Source organism: Drosophila santomea, chromosome 2R (genome assembly GCF_016746245.2).
Source record: "Drosophila santomea strain STO CAGO 1482 chromosome 2R, Prin_Dsan_1.1, whole genome shotgun sequence".
Lineage (NCBI taxonomy): Eukaryota > Metazoa > Arthropoda > Insecta > Diptera > Drosophilidae > Drosophila > Drosophila santomea.
In genome coordinates this window covers 10393979-10413483 of record NC_053017.2, presented here as the reverse complement: position 1 = coordinate 10413483, position 19505 = coordinate 10393979, and the positions used below count along the sequence as shown (strand labels likewise).

The window sequence follows — 19505 nt, the reverse complement described above, 5'->3', positions numbered from 1 at the left end:
TAAGCGGTGGCTTAGCATCATCCGGAGGTTCTGGGGGATATGGGGGTTCTGGGGGATCTGGGGGTTCCGGAGGATCCGGAGGAGCAGCAACCTGCAGCCCCATATGCACTTAAGATGTCACACGAAAGCGCAACGAAAGCCACATGTGTGGTGTGACCATGCACTCCTTAGTGCCGTCCTGCAACATGCCACATCCTTTTTATATGGCGGCCATAACTTTTCAGCGAAGCGCCACACCCTTTTTACCCCTTTCATTGCTGACCAGCGATTAGTTCATTCTTCTCGCACTTTATGACCCAAGCAAAAAAGGGGGCAACTGGGAATCGGGAATTGGGTGGGGCTAGTTTGCTGATATTGATCAAAGTTCAAGCTGGCATTTCAATACCGCCTTCCCTCCCATCCAACCACTTTCACTAAAAGCTTTCCTTTCCCACAAAAGAATTGCCTGCATTTACTAAGCACTTGAGCAAGTATTTGTCAGCCCGCTTGAACCAGTAACCCATATGCTAACACACCCTTGCGAACCCCTTCGCAAATCGCCTTCCCCACGCCCATCGTGTTCAATAAACTAACCAGGCCAGCAATTCGCATTCAATTAGTGACACTCTCTGAAATGAAATAATAAAATCGGGAATGAGATATGGGTTACAGATATTCGGAGAATATTTTCACTATATTAAACTAAAAGTTCTTCGATTTATACAATGGTGCAAGGCTTCATTAAATAGCATTTATATTTTAAATAAAATTGGAAGTAATACGAACTTGAATCTAACATGGTCAGAACTCTTGTTTCTCAGTGTGGCAAGTTACATCCGTTTCGGGCATTTCAAGAATATATTGCATACCCCCAGAAGCCTGCTCCAAGTGCAAAACAAAACCAAGACCAAGACCAATTCCAAGTCGAGACGAGACGACTGAGCACAGCTGCCTGCATCGGGCAAAGAGATTAAACTTGTCGGGCCACAGCCCAGAAATTATTCGTGGCTGCTGCCGCCTTTGCTGCTCCGGGACCCACGACCCAGGATCTAGGATCCAGGATCCAGCAACCAGGATCCTGTTTTGTGCAGCGTTTTAATTGGGTTTTCTGCCATATTAGATTTCAGAGCCTCAGTTGCTCGCCAGCAGATTCGCAGTGCAGGCAAATGCAAATCGACAGCATGGAAATAGTGAAATAGTGAGGCGTGGGGTAAATATGCATCATACGCATTATAATGTGTAGGCGGTAATTATTGCAACACATTGAATGTGTTTGGATAAGCAGCTTGACGTTCAATAAATAAGTACACTCAAGATTTATATAAAATTCTAAAGCAATTGTTGAATTATTTAGAAGTAAGTATCTTGCTTACTTTATAAAACGGGCAATTGAATACCTTGAGAGGCCAAACAATCGACAAACAAAGAACCCGTTTTGCAATTCATTTATGGAAGTATCCACATTTTCAGCCATGAACACTTGATTGCGGCTCTTGTTTTAATTTACGTATGTATGTGTACTTTCGAACAAACATTCTGGCTGCGAGCTCTTTAAGCTGGAAAAACAAACAAAAATCAGACGGATAAACGGACCTTACATTTTTTGAATACGCAGCAGGGCAAACGATTCCCTGAATGTGAATTTCAGGCAGTGGAAACTCAATCAAAGGCATGACAACCAGACAACCAGACAACCAGACAACGAACTCACTGAGGAGGATTTTTCCGGGCTTTCCACGCCGAGATGTTTCTCTCTCCGCATGCCTGTTTAACCACGATGCCGATGCAGAAGTAGACGCAGATGCAGATGTAGCTACAGATGGAGATACAGATGCAGATGCATATACAGATACAGATACGGATACCGATTCATTTGTGTATTGGAATGCATATTTCGAGCACGCTGGCCTGTCTTTCGGCGCATTCCATTCCCGCATTTGCATTCTCCCCGAACATTTTCACTTAAGTCCAACTCCGTCTCAACTGTCTTTACCTGTTGGCATTCGGTCATGAATGCGATGGCATTTCTTTAATGAGTAGTTCATCAGCAGAAGCCGGACCGTCTTCATTACCCCATCTGGATCAGTTCATCTCCCTCGTCTAATGCCACTTTGTAAGTGGTTATTTAGCGTAAGTAATGCAATAAGTCTGCTCCTTTTCTGTCCTCCATATATATCCATCTATAGCCATCGTATATATACATATACATATATATATTTTCCGGCTCGCCTGCACCTGACTTTGCGCAGATCCGTGTAATCCGCCACCGAAAAAGGACGCGGAAAGTGCAGGAAAACTATTTTCCACGGATGGCAGAGATGGCATAAGTAACTAAGAGATGAAACTGCAAAGTGAATTAGTGCGAGGCGAGTGGCAATGGGAATGGGAATGGGAATGGAAATGCCGCCTGCACACTAATTCGTTCCATAGAATTGTAATTGGCTTCTTGCCAAAAACAAAGTTTAAACAGAAGTTAACTTTTTTCAGGTGTTTTCCAATTGTTGGTAACAAAGAGCAAATGTTTTTGCTGCCATCTTTTCGCGTTCTTCCTCGACAAACTTTTGGAACGCTTTTCTTCTAATACGAATGACGGAATTAAATGACAAAGTTTTTCTCTCATCGCCATTCAAAATGCATGAGCAGCGGTACTTAAATGCAGCTGAAAATGAGTGGTTTTTCTTTAACTGAGAATGTTTTCCCCACTGCATTTGCAATTTAAATGCGGCATTTATGTAGATCTTCACTTGATAGCCATAAGGTACCCAATAATTAATTTGCAGTTAAATGCAGCTGCAGTTTTGTCGAGTCTTTCCTTAAGTCTTTCCTAAGTAGTTATATATACAAGAAGAGCTGGCATTTCTCCATCTTTATGCTTAATGTTCATTGTGCAAAGAGATTATTAATTAGCTAGTTTTTATAGCAGTTGAGAAATTGCATAAAAATGACTTTAAAATAATCCCCTTTCTGTGCAACATAGCCAGAGGTCACTGTTCAGTTCTCTTATACATTACGTTAGTTCATCAACTTTTTACTTTTTATAATTGAAGTTCGTAAATCTCACAACATTTCGCTACTTGACCACAATGGACTAAAGAGCTCGATAATTAATTACTTAATAGTTACAAATTGACACTTGAACCTTGCGAGTCAATATTTAGTTACTCAATGTGCTGCACTTGGAAATTACCTAATTGATATTTAATACGCACGTCCATTGATATAATTAAAAGCTTGGCTACTGGCCATCATTTAAGTGACGTAAGTCTGCTGAAAATTCGTATGAATGTAAACTAATTTCGTGCAAGAAAACTCAGCTTTACAGAAGTAGTAAAATAAACGATTGAAATTCAGTGGCCACACCCAGTAATAGTTGACAGCCTTCGATGTTCGATTCTGGCCGGCTAGACGACAACTGTGTACGCTCTATATATGGCTCCTAGTCCATAGATACTAGTATATAGATATATATCTGGAAATCGGTCGGAGAGGGGGCGTATATGTGCCATAAAGAGACGTGCTGCGTACGTGACAATAAAATGAAATGTGTAATAGCCGCTGACGGCGAAAAGCTAACAAACTAGCGAACAGATGAAGCTCACGTTGCTCTTTTTTTCGTGGTTTTCCGAGCTGTGGGGAAAAGGGAAAACTACAGAACTACTGCGCTACAGCAAAGCGAATGCAACTGCAAGTTGACAAATTTATTATCCATGGCGATGGCAGCCGCCAGAACGCGACTCGAGTGCAAATGAGCACAAGGAACACCACAAACATGGCCAGTGGAAGATGGAGTGCAATACGGGAATTTGCAGCTCGGAGTTTGTCGCAATGTATCTGACACAATGTATCCGACACCAAAAAAACACTGCGGAAAAAGCCGCAAAAACTAATCAAATTCGCATGTAAACAACATGGAATGCTGGCTAACTTTTTTCCACAGTCAAATCAGTAAGAGGGAAGTATTAAAGTGACTTAATTGGGTTGTGAAAATAATCAAATATCGGTTTGTTTATTGGTACAAAAACAATTAGTCTTCGATATTATTCTAAATTAAATTAACAGAATCCACACTTTTTATTGTGCCTTATTGATATGATTTCGCGGAATACCTGATGGCAACAAAATAATTTGTGGTAAACATGATGGTATATAAATTTGTTTGATAATTTATTAAAATAAAATGAAAACTTTGTCCTTTTTAAAGCCTCTATTTTTTAAATACAATTTCTATGTTCTTTAACGAAGGTTACAATGCTTTCTAAACAGAAACAAAGTTATTTGTGTTTTAATTCAGTCACAAGGCAATTTATTCAGCGAATTTCTCGTATTTTCTCTTTTTCTTATGCCAAGCACAATTGTTCGCAGTCTAAGCCAATTAATAATGCATTTGACCAAGATGCAGCTCGGGCTATGTGTCTCCTGCCACCTACTCTTGCTCTCTACTTTCCGTGTGTTTTTCCTATAGACTACATGAAAAATGAATTGTGCCTGCAGGGGGCCAAGGTTGAAAGGAAAGGCGAGCTCCCACTGGCGGGAATAAGCTCCTGGCCAGGACCTCGACTTGCCCAGGCAGACAGGCACGAATTTAATAAAATGGAAGGGGACAGGCAAGGATACTATACATATATAGGGAAGGTGTATATAATCCTAAAGGACGCAATAGGGAAGGAAGCAGGCAAATATGTGAAACATACGAGCGGAAGCAGGGAAAATATGCAGCCCACTCGAGGTGTGTCCTCCAGCAGCGCCACCTGTTGCTCGCATGCCGCACTTCAATGCAATCGAAATTGCTTAGCGGAAGGCAGGGATACAGGATATCGGGGATACAGGATATAGGGGATACTGTATATGCGGGATACTGGTTAGGTGAGAGCAGAGAGACAAGCGACAGGAAGCGTAGTCGCAGCGAAAATTTCATTTAAAATGTGCGCCATAAGTACGCATTACACACACTCAATTTCCTTTTCCATTTTCCGACGGCCTTTCCAACTCCTCGTCCTTTCCCAGCCAGAAGCTTTTGCGGCGCTTTTCCAGCTGCCGTCCCTTATCAAGCAGCCCCCTGAAACACCCGTCCCGCTCAAAAATTCCGTATTGCCCCCCTGATGGCGGTAATGTCGGCATTTTATGCGTTCCTGGCATTTTGTGGCTGCTGCTGTGGCTGCATCTGCATTTGCCACCCACTTCACCGCCCCCTGATGTGTGCTTAAATTCCTCACCAGGAGCAGTTTGTCGCCCGGCTCACGGAGGTATACGTTTCACATTATCCTGACACTTTACTGCTGCACAGAGAAAAAGTGCATTCGATATAGCTAAGGTTCTGATGGGATTTGTCTGCCTGAAAACTTTCGCACATTTGCCAAAAAACAAGCCTTGCACTTGAGGTAGTACCATAATTTATTTCAAGTGATTTAAGAAATGTAATACTTAAGAGAAAAGGCACTACAACTATATCATCCTTCTAATTCGCCACAAATGGCGATCATCCATAGGTAAGCCCTCTCCTTATATGGGGCACAATTTCAGACCAATCCGTTTGGAACTGCACATAAGTCATCAAACGGGGATGGGAAATGGTACCCCTGGGGCCTGGAAATCGTATATAATAGGATTTCGGACCACTCCACCAATATATTTCAATTAGACAACACCATTTCGGTGGCAGCAGGTGCTGTGCGGCAAGAGGGATTAGGTGATTATACTGACCAGACGTTTTGCACTGCACGGCTGTGTCTGTGCCATCAGTTCTACCAGTTCTACGGAAAGTTGTAAAATTGTTCAAAAAACTTTCGGTTAAAAACAACATGCCATACCATACCCCAGGGAAAGTGCTTTAAAATTGCGAGTGCTGGAGAACAAAAAAAAAATCTAACTGAAAGGACGCTTTCAGCCAAAGCAAGAGACAGAAGAAGAAAAGTGGAGTGGCGTGGGAAAGTAGAGGATGACTTTATGACTTTTCAATCCACTTGTGCTTCCTGTTCCACGTCTGGAACAGCCCCTAAATAACCCCTAAAAAAAGCACCCCCTTCGACCGCAGATAACAGGAGCTAAAACCGCATCAAATCATTTCGTGCTAATGGAATTGCTCCAATGCTGATGGAATTTTTATGGTCCAAGAGGGCTTAAGTCAGGGGGTTTTCCGCACAACGCAATTTTTCAGCAGCCAACCCAATGGAAAAGCAATGGAAAACACAAATATTTAAAAAATTTCCCACCGTTTTTCAGCCGCTTCCGTGTTGTTTATGGTTATTTGTCAATAATAATGAATGAATGGATGGATGTTTGGATGTTTGGTATTCCTGGTCGGATAAACAGTATTCTCTCTCTTTCGATTGAATTCAATGGTCTTTGGGATTGGGCCACAAATAATATTTGCCATCAAATGGGAATTGCATAAATCTGCATTTAAAGCGTTTGGGCCAGATAAAAAGCCAAAAACAATTTACGATGGCCACTGTCAAGGTAGCGAGAAGTGTCGGGGTGATATTGGATTGCGATGAGGGTGGAAATGGAAAACGGTCGAGGTGTCGGGGGTTAATACATCAAAAGAAATTAAAAACACAATCGACCCCGGGGAAAACAGTGGAAACTCACCGTTGAAATAGAAACAGTAAATCAATCGAAACAATGTTGTCATACAACAAATCCAACTTTCCAGCAAACGCCGAAGCTCTGCTTTATTTGAATAAACCTGTGCAAACATAAAAGTCCACAAAATTGTTTGCCGAACTTTAAAAATTTCTATTGTACACCGAATCCAGCCAATTGCAGCATTCGTTATTCTTTATTTTTTAAGTATATAACATTACAAAACAGCTTGTGATTGTACAATCAGCAAATTAATTGTTCAACCAAGCGGTCAAATTAAAGATTTCAATAAAACACATTTTGTTCTAGAATACTTTTTGCGCAGACTTGTATATAATTATATTATTTTTTCATACTTTTTCTTTGTAAGTTTCATGCCGGAAAAATCTGTTTAATTATTTTCCGGCCACATTGTTTGAACAAACTTTTTTCTTTCATTGGCTTATTGTGAATATGCACACTATAATGGTGAAGTTTGTTTAATTAAACTTTCGCATATTTGTTAAAACCAATATAAACTTTGGATTGAATGGCTTTAATGCGATTTATGTATTGCAAATATGTTTTTTTTTTTCAGTAGTAAGAAGTTGGAAAACTAATATGTGGCAAACGATCATTGTTTTCGTGACTTTAGACCACAGTTCCCGGGTCTGAGAATAATGAACAAACTCCCGACTGCCACCAAGCAAACCGAGAGGGGGGGTGGCATTTCTGGCGAGGAAGGGGTGAGCTGAGCACGTCGTCTGCCAACAGCACGTGTCGTCCGCCTCGTGGGCAAATTGTTGGTTGTGGGCGGGTAAGGGAACGAAAGGGGCGTGGCGGGAAGGGGCGGGTTCCGCGGGGAAGGAAGTCCGCCAACGTCAGCCAAAATGTCACTCGACGATGAGCAAATAAAACTACCGAAAAATGAACATGAAACCAGAGTTTGGGGCGCAGGGAAGTGGAACAAAAACGAAAACCTGACAACCCTGCCAAGTGGGCCATGTTTAGCAGACTGTTGCTCTGTGTGCACTGTGTGGGTACTTTTTTGGCTCAGTCCTTTTGGCTCCACACATCCCTGTCCTTATTTTGAAGCCAGAGTTTAGAAAAGGTTTCTATACTATAATTATACATTACGCACACACAAAAATATTTCAAATCTAATTTGGTGCAGAAAATGCGACGCATTTTTTAGGTTTATTTATGTCGCCAATTAGATAAACTGACTAAATAGAAATAATTACTTTAAGGTGTTAACATTTCTTATAATTAAGATTAGAAATGGAAACTCCTATATGGAAGGAACATCACTTATACCTTTTTAGTTGTCTTGCTGCTCAATTAAGCTCACTGGCTTCAGTTCTTGGCCCCTTTTCTGATGAACAATTACTTCTGGGTCCTGTTGCAAGGATAACCGGGGTTGAATGTGCATGACCCACAAGGCGTCCGACCGACCACCTGCACCCCGAAACGTCACCACCCACCCACCTGGCATTAGCTTGGATATACAGAGGTGAACCAAAATCGTTTTTGTGGTTAACTGGGTGGTTTATGGTTACACATTCGCCGTCCTCTTCTGCCATCTCCCATCGCCTTTGGGCGGCTCTCTTTCGCTCCGCAGGCCAACTAATAAATGGGGGCGAACAGTGGGCGTGGTCGCCCATTTGCTGACCGCATTCACGAAGCTGGCCTCCATTTGGCCTGCTTTGTCCGCAATTAAAGCCAGGCAGTTCAAAGAAACTCAGGCAAAGCCAAGTACACTGTGGAAAATACTAACTCAAGTTACATTAGAAGTTACAAGCCAACTTTTCAGGTACCAAGCAAACTTAAATTCTTCATATTTATATTTTTACTTATATTTTTAGATGTACAAAAATTAATTTTCCGTGTAGCCTAAATCTTTAGGCATTAGAGGTTTTTTATAGCCAACAACATCCGCGTTGTCATGGGGGTTATGACAATTTCCCCACAGATGTCATCGAGATGGTATTTTAATTCATTTAATTAAAAGTTTAATTACATTTGAGTACTGCGCCGGATTTGGCGGCCATGAACTCCGTGACATCTGCCAGGCCCATTAAGGCAATACGGATTTCAAAATGCCAGCAAACGACTAACGCAGCATATTTTGACCACTAATTTCGTTTTGATGCTTATTTGGATTTGGATTTGGATTCCAATTCCGATTCCGATTCCGTCATTTCCCCGCTGGACAGCACAACAATCGGTGACGATTTAATTAATTCGAGCCTCGAGTCCATCAAACAAAAGCCGGAATGATAGAAACAGAATCCGCCGGAGCGCGAATACAATGAAAATTTATTCGATTCAAGTGCCAGCCACCCACCATCAGTCAGTCACCCACTGGCCACCACCACCTACCCATCTAACCACCCACCCACATAGATATATATGTATATATACCCCATATATATACGCACCACCCATATGTCCGATGCCTGCTGAGCCCGGCTTTATCATTCTGATCACGTAACTTGTGTGTGCCACCAGCACTTTTTCATTTTCATTCACTTAGGCCGCTTGGATGGTGCGGCATGTGGCGGGGTTTGGGGGGCATCTTATAGAGTCTGAGTCTGAGTCTTTTGCCCCATAATGAAATGATTTCTCTTGACGCTTCGTCGATTCGCGTGGGCTGTGATTTCTTGCTCTGGTTGCTCCGGCTGCTCCGGTGGCTCCGATGGCTCCAACTTGGAGCTGAATCCAAAGCACTGGCTTCTGCCTTTTGCTTTCGTTCGACTCGGTCGTGCATCATTAACCCACTGGCGACCAGCGTGGGACTGACATTGAACTCACACTCACGCTTGTGCGTTTGGCTGAGTGCCAGGGAATTCAGAGAGTTGTAATTCAATTAAAGTTTAATTGGCCCACAAGCAATTGGCGTAACTTGGGCAATGAATGATTTATAACAATTTAAAATCAAATTTCTAGCAGATTTCCTTTCGCATAAAATCTTACGTTTATCCCAAGTGCACTTGCATTAAACCTAGCTTAGAAATACATTTGAAACTTATTTTCTTTTTTAAGAAAAAATCACATAAATTAAAATTTAAAATACAATTCTTTACATTTTTGTCATGAGTAATTCAGAGGAATAATTCCAATTACAAACTTATTTGCATGCATAAACGTATTTGGGGATTTCATTGAGGATTAAACTGTAATTTACCACTATAGATTAAATAATTTGTTAAATTGCCTGCACGAATTTTAGCTACTTGGAACTTGTTGAAATGTAATTGATCTTAAGTTTAATTGAAATGCTTTAACTTTTCAAGTCTTTCAAAATTGTTCATTTTACACTTTTTTCTATGCAATTATATGTTCTTTATAGTACAAGGAATCAGATATCGCCCGCAGCATTGCAAATCAATAAGTTACAACTGCATCTCGAGTGTCTCATTATTTTCCACTTTTCCATCCTTTCGAATTAACGAGACATTGAGTTTATTTCTTATTGTTTCACTACTTAAGTCTTTCTGAACAGAATAGAGCTTGGGATAAAGTTGAGATGTAAGTCATTCTCTTGTTTTAGCTTAGCTAAGTTGTGTGTTTTTCATGATTCGTTGGCTTTGGCGGAACATTATTAATTTACAGAAAGGAGATTACGAACCGTGCATACGTTTTCGTCATCTTTTAGAGGCGAAACTTGCATTTAGTTTTTTATTTCTTTTGTGGAAAAGGGGTGGCTATCACGCAACGTGGGAAATGGTTATAAATGGGGGGATTGGTTGGTTTGTTGCCAAAGCTGTCGACAGCGCAGTTTGCACCTGGCGGTGCTTCGACCTCTGCCGCCTTTGTTACCTCTGCCACATGCCACACGCAATCTAATTTAGCTGGCGCAATACGTGCTAAGCTTCGAAATGGTTAAATGGGAAGATGGAAGCATGGAAATGTGGAAATGCGGAAAAATTGGGGCCAGGCCACGCCCCAAAGTTCGAGTGGCAGTGGTTATAATTCGCCTAATGTATTAAGTTCCCTAATCCGATAGTGGAAATGGCTTTAAAGCAGACCAGGCCCACCGATAATTCTTTGTCCCGGAAAACTCGGTGTGTCACAGTTCGGCGCTGAATTTCCATGGCAAGCGGCGCAGCTCAAAGCAATTATTTCGAGAGCCGGTGCTCCTAGTCGGGATTTATGCTCGTTATTCCGTCAGTCGGAGCTCCGTGCATCTTCAAGCTGCATTCTCCGGCTGAATTATTCATGCCTTTTGTCGCTTCTTGTTGCTCTGCCCTCCGAGATGCGAGTCCTCGCCCAAGGGTTGCAGCATCCTTGAGGGTTGGCCCGGGCAACAGGCCGTGCCACCCTCCCGGTCATCCGCCCACCAACCACCCCCCACCGGTTTTCAGGAAAACGGGGAACGTCTTTGGCTTTGTGCATTTGCCAGTTTCGGATGTACCGGGAAAAACAACCTAGTCCATTTCTTTGAATTAAGTGTATAGATTCCGGCAGAGAAATGGGCAAATGTACTGTGTGGTATTTGTTTAGTTTTCTAATAAAACGAATTAAGATAGTTACATAGATATTATATGCAAATGTACAATTCTCTGCTGTTTCTATTTATTAAAATATAAACCAACATTTTTCCACCATTTACCTGAAATAAATAACTGCGAATTTCTTCCTTTAGAAGTAAATGCAAATATCAGAATTAACAATTATTTTTCTATGGTGCGACCAGGCAGCGGATAACAACAAGCTTTATGCAAATGCAACCCCTTTTAATGGCTAGTTTCTTATTTATTTATTTTTTTGCTCAGTGAAATCCGTAATCCTGCTGTCAGAAAAGGCCATTATAGCTGTTGCACACTGGCAAATCCGAAAGCAATTTCTGCAGCATTAATCATCCCCCCTCACCGCCTTCCCCCCTTCCGCACACACCCCATGCCGCATCCTGATGCCCCCCAAAGAATCCTAAAGGCAACTGACTCGCTTATCTGCCGTCCGGCCATTTCGGTTTAGTGTTGACAAAACGCATTTTAAGCACTTCAGAGTTCGCCTCGTCGTATTTTCTTTTGTTTAGCCGACACATGTGAGTGTGCTTCGCTCTGATTTGAGTTTTCTGCCGGCTAAATTTGCATTGGAAATGTGCGCAAGGGCACAGCAGGTTGTATGTGGAATGGAGCCCGTTTCCCATTTCCCTTTTCCCAGCCCGAGAGCAAGTGGCTAGCAGGAGCGGCCTTTGTCGGGTGGTCACTCCACAGGCATTGTTTATTCAGGCCAAAACCCTTAGGTGTATAGCTTCTGTTTTTCGCCTGCGTGTGTGCCTAACCTTTTGAACGGATTCTTTATGGCCCAGAACGAGGACGTATAATCGAAATCATTGAGGAGTGGCTCTGGGAAATTGGAAGCGGCAACACTGACTGGATTTCAAAATTAAATGAGTGGGGAGGCCCACACGTCCGGATGAATGCATGGCCAACAGTCTTTCTTAGCTCCAGTTGATCTAATTTGTTAAGACAATAGCCTACAGTTTGGGAAAATAAGGCAATGGGTTTTAAAAACAGCAATCAAACACCTCGAAAAAGTATGGATAGACATTGTTAGCTATGTTTATTAGCAGCCCAAAACAGTCTTTATTTTAGTTATGGCGAAAACGCCGATTGAAAATATCCGACTTTTTACAAAATTTCTTTTTTTTTATTTTTTGATAAAAAATAATCCTTTTTTTTCGATAGCAGTGCTAAAATTAAACTTAAGATTTTAAATTAGAGCTTATACAGCTTCTAAATGAATTAGAAAATGGTTTTCATGGGAAAACTCATCAAGTTTCACTTAAGCGCAGTGAATATAAACGTATAAAGTAAGCCAACTTTATTTAAAGTTTAATATGGACATCGAATTTATCTTGAATCTCGGTTCGATTTTCAAAATTAAAATGGACGGCTTCCAAATTAAATTACTCGCTAAAACTCAACCACTAATTGCGCAATTATTTGGAGTAATTTCCTAATTTTTTATTCTCTGCTGACCGAGATAGTTGGCAGCCTTTTATTTTAGTCAGCAGCACCGAACCAGGCCAATTAATATTCATTTGGCCCAAACTCACCCGCTCAACACTTTCCAGCTGGCTGAGAAATCCTTTATTTAGCGAGCAACTTTCCGCGCTTGTTTTTCTTTTTAGTTTATTCTCGTTGTTTTTTTAGCTTTTTTTTGTGTTTTTGGACGCGCGGGTTTTTGTAATTCCCCAGTTAGCTGTTGACGTTGTTTCTCCAGCTGCAAATGCACGACAAATTAACAGCCAGAAAGAGACAGCCGGGCGGGTCCAGAAAGAGACGGGTAGCACAAAGAGCCAACAAAAACTGAAAACGAAATGCCGCATCCTTCTAACAAAAACAAAAAAAAAAATAAAGGAAAATAAAGGGGGAAAGCCACGCCCGCGGCTTGGCCGCAAAAAATATTGAAAAAGTGCGGAAACTGCGGAAAACTAAAACTCTGTCACTTGCTGCTCTGTGAGATTTGTTTTAACAACAAAAAATGTGGTCTTGGGAAGAAAGAGTTTATTCAAGCAGCATAAACCCGAACTACACTTAGAAAAGAATAACATAAATTTAATATACGCACATAAAATCTATTAAATTGAATTAAGCCATATAAACATGTATACTTATATATGATTCGACAATTCCATATATGTATGCTTTTATATAAAAATGAAATTAAATTTTGTTTTTTTTTTTGAATCAATTTCATTCATTTTGTATTTCTACATCTAGAGCCATAACTTGCACATATGTACATACATCCATTTAATTTAAGTTTTAAGTTATGTCCAAGCTAAAGTTTCAGTGCATTCAGCCCCTTCTCACCTTTTCCGTTATGTGAGGCTCAACGCTCAGCGGGCCATGTTTTTATTGGATTTTTCCTCTTGTTTTCTTTTTTCCTATTTTCGTGAGATTTTCGCACCACAAAACACTGAACCGACACACTTGTGTTAAATATTTTTTCTTTCTTGCCTATTTGCGTTTAGTATTTTATGGGCTTTTTGTTTGCAACCACCCCCGTCTGCACTTCACTACACGGTCACGAAAGCACTACACTACACTACACTAAACTATGCTGCGATGGACCGTTATTGAAGCTAGCGTTTACCGTTATTCGCTCCGCACTCGCGAGCTTCTTTCGTTGAACTGGCGAAAAAGAAAAAAAAACGCACACAAATTGAGCAGCGAACATTGCTAGTTTTTACAGCTTGGTGAGCCGAGCTTTAATGGCCGCTCTCGCTCTCTCAAGAGAAGGTTTTCTCTTCCGCTCCCTCTCACTCTATCTTACCACTTTTGACAAAACAGCCGGCGCAACAAAAACGCAACGCCAACGCAACAGCGCCGCCGGACAAGAGCTTTCAACCCAAAAATGGCAAACACAAAACGGGGGCCATGGCCAACCCCCCTGGGCATTCGCCGCTCTCGTTTGCTCTGTCTCTCTCTCAATTTCTCTCTCTTCCGCCCTCACTCTCTCGCTTTGCTGCGCATGCTCCAAAGCTGAGCTCGAAAGCTCTGAGCCTGGCATTTCGGGGGTGGATCGTCGGGGGTTGGGTGGTTAATGTTAAATCCATCTACAGGGTTCGTTGGCAAATGGCCTTGTAGTACAGAATCAACGCAGATCAACAAACTAATGGAGAAATATATTGTTTACAGGACTTAAGGAGCTTATGTTCATAATGTTTCTTACGTTTTGAAGGGTTTTATTAATACATTTTAGGCATCATTGAAGTGCAAAACCGTATTTCGAAGTGAGATTTCTAATAGAAGGACTAACAAGTAATTTGTTCATCACTTGGAGAACTCACTGTTTTGTAATATGATTTTTGGGGTGGGCGGTGGCATCGAGTGGGTTGTTTTCATGAGCTGTCGCATTGCTGCTGCTCCAGTCGTAGTTGTTGTTGCCGCAGAATGTGCACTTTGTTGAATGTGCAGTGGGCTTCCTCATGGCGCTGTTATTGTTGCTACAACTGCTGCCGCTGCTGCTGCTACTGCAAATTGCCCCGCAGCATTTAAGGCGAATTATGAAAGTTCGCATGTGGGTGCGTGTTCCACCCTCCGCCCCAAAAAAAAGCCACCCCTTTCGCCCCCGCTGGCAGGCCGAACTTAGGGAAAGCGCGCTCGAGGGACCTAGAAAACGCCTGCATTTTAATTAATATTGATTGTAAGTTATTTTCTGTGCTGTGCGGAGGGGGCAGCAGGTGTGGCTTTAATTTAGTTTTCAAAATGTGTTTTTGCGTGGGCCACGAACAAGTACATAACCCACTTACCAGCGTGCAGACAAATGTTTGCCTATTACAGGGTACACAAAGTCAGCATTCCCGCCCAGCCATTCGCTATCATCATGCAAATTGAAGGGGGCTGGAGATAGGGATAATGGGGATGCCAAAATTTGCATTTCAATTCTGCCGTCGCCGGCATTTCCATTCCCCCGCTCTTCCACACCCCAACCCGCCCCTTGTGTTTACCTTGCTCGAACAGCTTCGCCGTATTTTTTCAACTCTGCTTTAAGTGTGATTCAGTGTTGCGCTCGACAGCGCGGCAAAATGTGCACGTGCTGCACCAGCCGCAAGGTATTTCCCCGCAGTGAGTGTGGGCAGGGGTGGGAGGTCCTGTCGCGTCCTGTCCGAGCTTAAAAAACTTCACAAGAAATCGCGCTTGAGTTCAGAATAACCGATTATTTAAGGGTGTCACATTATATACAAGAGTTCTCAATCACTTCAAAATATGTGTCTGGATTTTGGCAACAAGCCATTTTGTATATGAATCAATCTTATCTTGTTTTATTTCAAAGTTATCAAAGATTTTAAGCATTCCCTAGTTATTAAATAAATGTTAGCTGATTCATTATTTTAGGGCACATCTATATTACTTACTCTTTTATAAATTGTAGATCTTTATAGATTTATTTAAACAAACTATTCAAATAGGTGATTCCCCTTTTAGACCTAATCAAACTGTACCCACAAAATGTGTTCCCTGGGATCAAATACTTTTCGCGCGCTTACAGCTGACAGTTCGATACTGCGATATCAGTTGCCAGCCCTAGCATATCGACACCATATAGCGCGGACAGACAAGGCACCGATTCCGATAGGCCGATAGCTAGCTATCGCACTCGTTTTCCATCTCTAACGGCACGCACTGAAATTTTTTCGTACTGGTTTGGTTAAATTTTATTAGCAAGTGAAGGCCAGGAAAACGATCAGAAATGGGCAAACGGCGGACGCAATCCCTGATCGACTCCAACTCTAGCGATAGCGACAGCGAGTCGGAGACCAATCTGGAATCGGTGAGTGGCGATTGAGCTGATCAAGTCCCTCATCCGCGCCCCTTTCTCCATATTGCGATGTAACAAAAATCAATATAAAAAATGAAAATACACCTTAAATGTAACCCTTAGGACCTCATGTCGCTGGCTAAGAAGCGGAAGAAGCCCCAAACGGCGGCCAAGTCGAGCTCCCGCTCCGACTCCGATTCTGACTGGGCCAACAACAAAGCAGGAGCACCCGCCTCCAAGAAGAAGAAGCGTCAGAAGGCCAGTAGAGACTCCAGCTCCTCGGAGTCCAACTGGGATGACGACAGTCAGGATGAGGGGCAGCCCGCGAGGCAGAGTCCTGCACAGGCCCAACAGGAGCACAAGCCCCCGGAGCAGGCTTTCCAGGCCGCCCAGCTTAGCGAACAAGAGGAGGGCGAGGTGTCCGACAGCGATTCGGACAAGTCCAAGTCAAACTCCTCGTCATCCGGCTCCGACTCCTCTAGTTCTTCGTCCTCCAGCTCCGACTCGGAGTTTGACGACGGTTTCGATGACGACCTCATGGGCGATGATGAGGATCGAAGGCGTCTCAATGGCTTGTCCGAGAAGGAGCGTGAAACTGAGATTTACAAGCGTATTGAGCAGCGAGAGATTATGCGTACGCGCTGGGAAATCGAACGGAAACTAAAGCTGGCGAGGCGCGGCGAAAAGAACCAAGAAAAGTCCAAGAACAAAGGAGAACGGGCCAAGAAGAAGAAGGAAAAGCGCGAGAAAAAGGCGAGAAAGGCCAGGGAAGCCCAAGCGCCCATGCCAACACAAGCTTCCACATCCACACTGTTAGATGTGGAAACCAAACCCAGCAACGAAGTGCGGTCAGCGAGTCCATTATCCTCGCCCGCCCTTAACCGAGATGCGGCTTCCACTTCAGCGGCAGTGGCCAGTATTATGTCCGACGATCAGGCTTCCGCCGCTGGCGTCTCTGATTACTTTGATCACAAGGAGCGGTCCAAGGAGCGCAAGAAGAACGTCGAGGCCAACAAGACGGACGATAAGAGGAGTAATGCCATGGCCTTATTAAAAGCCAAAAGAGAGGGCAAGGCCAAAAGAGGTATGCAAATCATCATAATCGTTATACAACTCTAACGTGTTGTTTATTCTTTTCACCTTGCAGAGGAAGAGGAGGCCAAACGCCTGGCAGAAAAAGATCGTGATGACGACAAAGAGGAACTGGAAAGCGTATCTGGCTGTAAATCGGCCGTGAAACTGAAAGCCTCTGAAATATACTCAGACGACTCAGGCAGCAGTGATTGGGATGAGGATGAAAAGCCCACGGGCAAACGCTCTCGCTCCAACAGCAGCAAGGCTTCCAGCGAATCCGAGGACGAAGAAAAGGTGCCGCAGCGGCCCGTTTTTATAACCACACGCGAGGATCTTAACAAGTTGCGTCTATCTCGCTACAAAATGGAACGATTTGTGAACTTGCCAATCTTTGAGAGCACTGTACTCAACTGCTTCGTGCGGATAAGCATCGGTAACAATGGCCAGAAACCCGTGTATCGAGTGGCCGAAATTGTGGGAGTGGTGGAGACGGGGAAGATCTACAGTCTCGGCACCACACGTACCAATCGCGGGTTGAGACTTAAGCACGGAACTCAGGAGCGGGTATTCCGACTGGAGTTCATTTCGAACCAGGAGTTTACGGAGAACGAGTTCAACAAGTGGAACGAGGTTTGCCAGCAGTCGCACGTCCAGATGCCATCGATTGACTTAATAGCGATTAAGCAAAACGACATCAAGAAAGCACTGAACTACGAGTTCAAGGACGAGGACGTAGACAAGATCGTGGAGGAAAAGAACCGCTTCCGGAACCGACCCACCAATTATGCAATGAAGAAAACCTGCCTAATGAAGGAGCGAGATGCAGCTATGTTGCGGGGCGACTACGACATCGCACAGGATCTGGGACAGCAAATCGACGAGCTGGAGAACCGAGCCTCTGAACTCGATAAAAGAAGATCACATACTCTCAATCTGATCTCCTATATAAACGACCGGAACAGGAAGAAGAATGTGGAGGATGCTGAGAAGGCAATTTTAGAGGAGGCTCGGGCCAACAAAGGTCTCAAGATCTCGGATCCCTTCACACGTCGGATCACTCAGCCGCGCATGGGCTTCAAGGGTGCCAAGAAGGACGAGGATGACGTGCAGCTGGCACCACTGCCACCGCCACCTCCAGGAAAAAAGAGGCCCAACGAAGCGGGAACTTCGAGTGCAAGCGCCAAGCCCACGGACTCCAAGGATTACAGTCTGTACTCACTGCATGACTTTGACATTGACCTAGATGTTCCGCTTCCAGGTATGTAACTTAAATTTTCTGCAGTTAAGCATAACGAGCATAACAATTTTTTTTGTTTTAGTTAATACGAATTCAGTGCCCAAACCGGCTAGCAAACCAGCTGAAACAGTCTCCAAACGTTCGCTGAATCTGGAGGATTACAAAAAAAAGCGCGGCCTCATCTAGAAAAGGATGTCGCTGGTCTACACATATTGACAAAGCGTCACATGTTTACGTCCTAGTTTAGTGTAGTGCCCAAATGACTACAGCAATCGTTTGCTACAACGACTCACCCAACTTAAAGAGCAACAAAGAAACGACGGGCAATCAGCTCGGCTTATAGTTACAGTTCATATATATAATAAGGTTGACACAGAAAGTTTGAGATAGGTCGGGCGAGGCGAAGGTTTTCCCATTGCTTCAGAATTGAATATCCTAATCGAGGATACTTTACCTGTTTGTGTTTGTTCTGTTAAGATTATGATTCATTTTTTAGAGAAATTATGCGAGCAGCAATATCGAACATTTGGAATTCTTATGCAGAGAACGGACTTTTTTAAGTATATTTACCGAAATTTTTATTTTCTAAGTTTCTAAGCTAGAAATTGTCTTACATAAATAACAAAACCCCATCCAGCCCAGCCTAATCATTTCCGACGATTTGTTCTATAAATTAACAGCTAACATAATTTATACAGAATTAGTTTTCAGCGAAAACTTAATTGTTCACTCAGGCAAATGGCAAATTTTAAGAATATTCCAGGGACAAATATAAAACAGGCTGATCGAGAGGGATATAACACACATTCAAGCGAGTATGTATCCGTTGGTTGTAACCGTTCAATGCTGTATTAGTTTTAGGCAAAATTCATCAGTTGTAGCAACAGCTTTCATATACTTAAATATACACGTATAAATATTAATTATTTATAATAAAGAAGAAGACTATTAAAATCATGTTACAGATCAATAAATAGCATCTAGTGTTGGCATACGGGCTTTATAGGATATTGTTATCTTGTATTCTTGGCGCCTTTTCCCACATAAACAGCAATGGCAAACTAAACACATGGCCAGCATTCTGGACTGGCTTAGGTTAAGATCGCCCCAGTTGGCACTTTTTAATTGGTTTGCAGTCTGTTTGCGCAGCTGGCTGACTTCTTTCATGTTCTCACCAAATTAATTCAATTAATTCGATCAAATTGTCTTTTAATTGAACACGATCGCGTTTCGTCAGACAGAAAAACTCTTTTTCAAGATCTTCAGATATATAAGAAAGTAACGGTTAATATATGTCAAGACATATCCGATCCGATGCGATAATGAAATCCACATCTTGCTTCAATGCAATGGAAATACATGCTAAATGGAATGC

General features: G+C 42.7%; 2 protein-coding genes across 5 annotated transcripts in view; one reads left to right on the top strand and one right to left on the bottom strand.

Annotated features, from left to right (window-relative positions):
- LOC120444777 (kazrin) overlaps positions 1-13675 on the bottom strand; it is a 38293-nt gene extending 24618 nt beyond the window's left edge. For 3 of the 4 annotated variants that reach the window (XM_039624713.1, XM_039624716.1, XM_039624717.2), the window contains exon 1: positions 13368-13675. The gene's annotated coding sequence lies outside the window, so the exon portion shown is untranslated. Of the gene's footprint in view, positions 1-573; positions 609-13367 lie in introns of all 4 variants that reach the window. The other variant, XM_039624714.1, reaches the window with a different exon arrangement.
- A 1971-nt stretch (positions 13676-15646) lies between these two features.
- Positions 15647-19138, top strand: LOC120445650 (RNA polymerase-associated protein Rtf1). Its single transcript, XM_039626193.2, has 4 exons — positions 15647-15831; positions 15943-16903; positions 16967-18151; positions 18213-19138. The coding sequence occupies exons 1-4, from the start codon at positions 15751-15753 to the stop codon at positions 18314-18316; spliced, it is 2331 nt and encodes a 776-aa protein (XP_039482127.1). The 5' UTR covers positions 15647-15750; the 3' UTR covers positions 18317-19138.
- Positions 19139-19505: the final 367 nt, after the last annotated feature.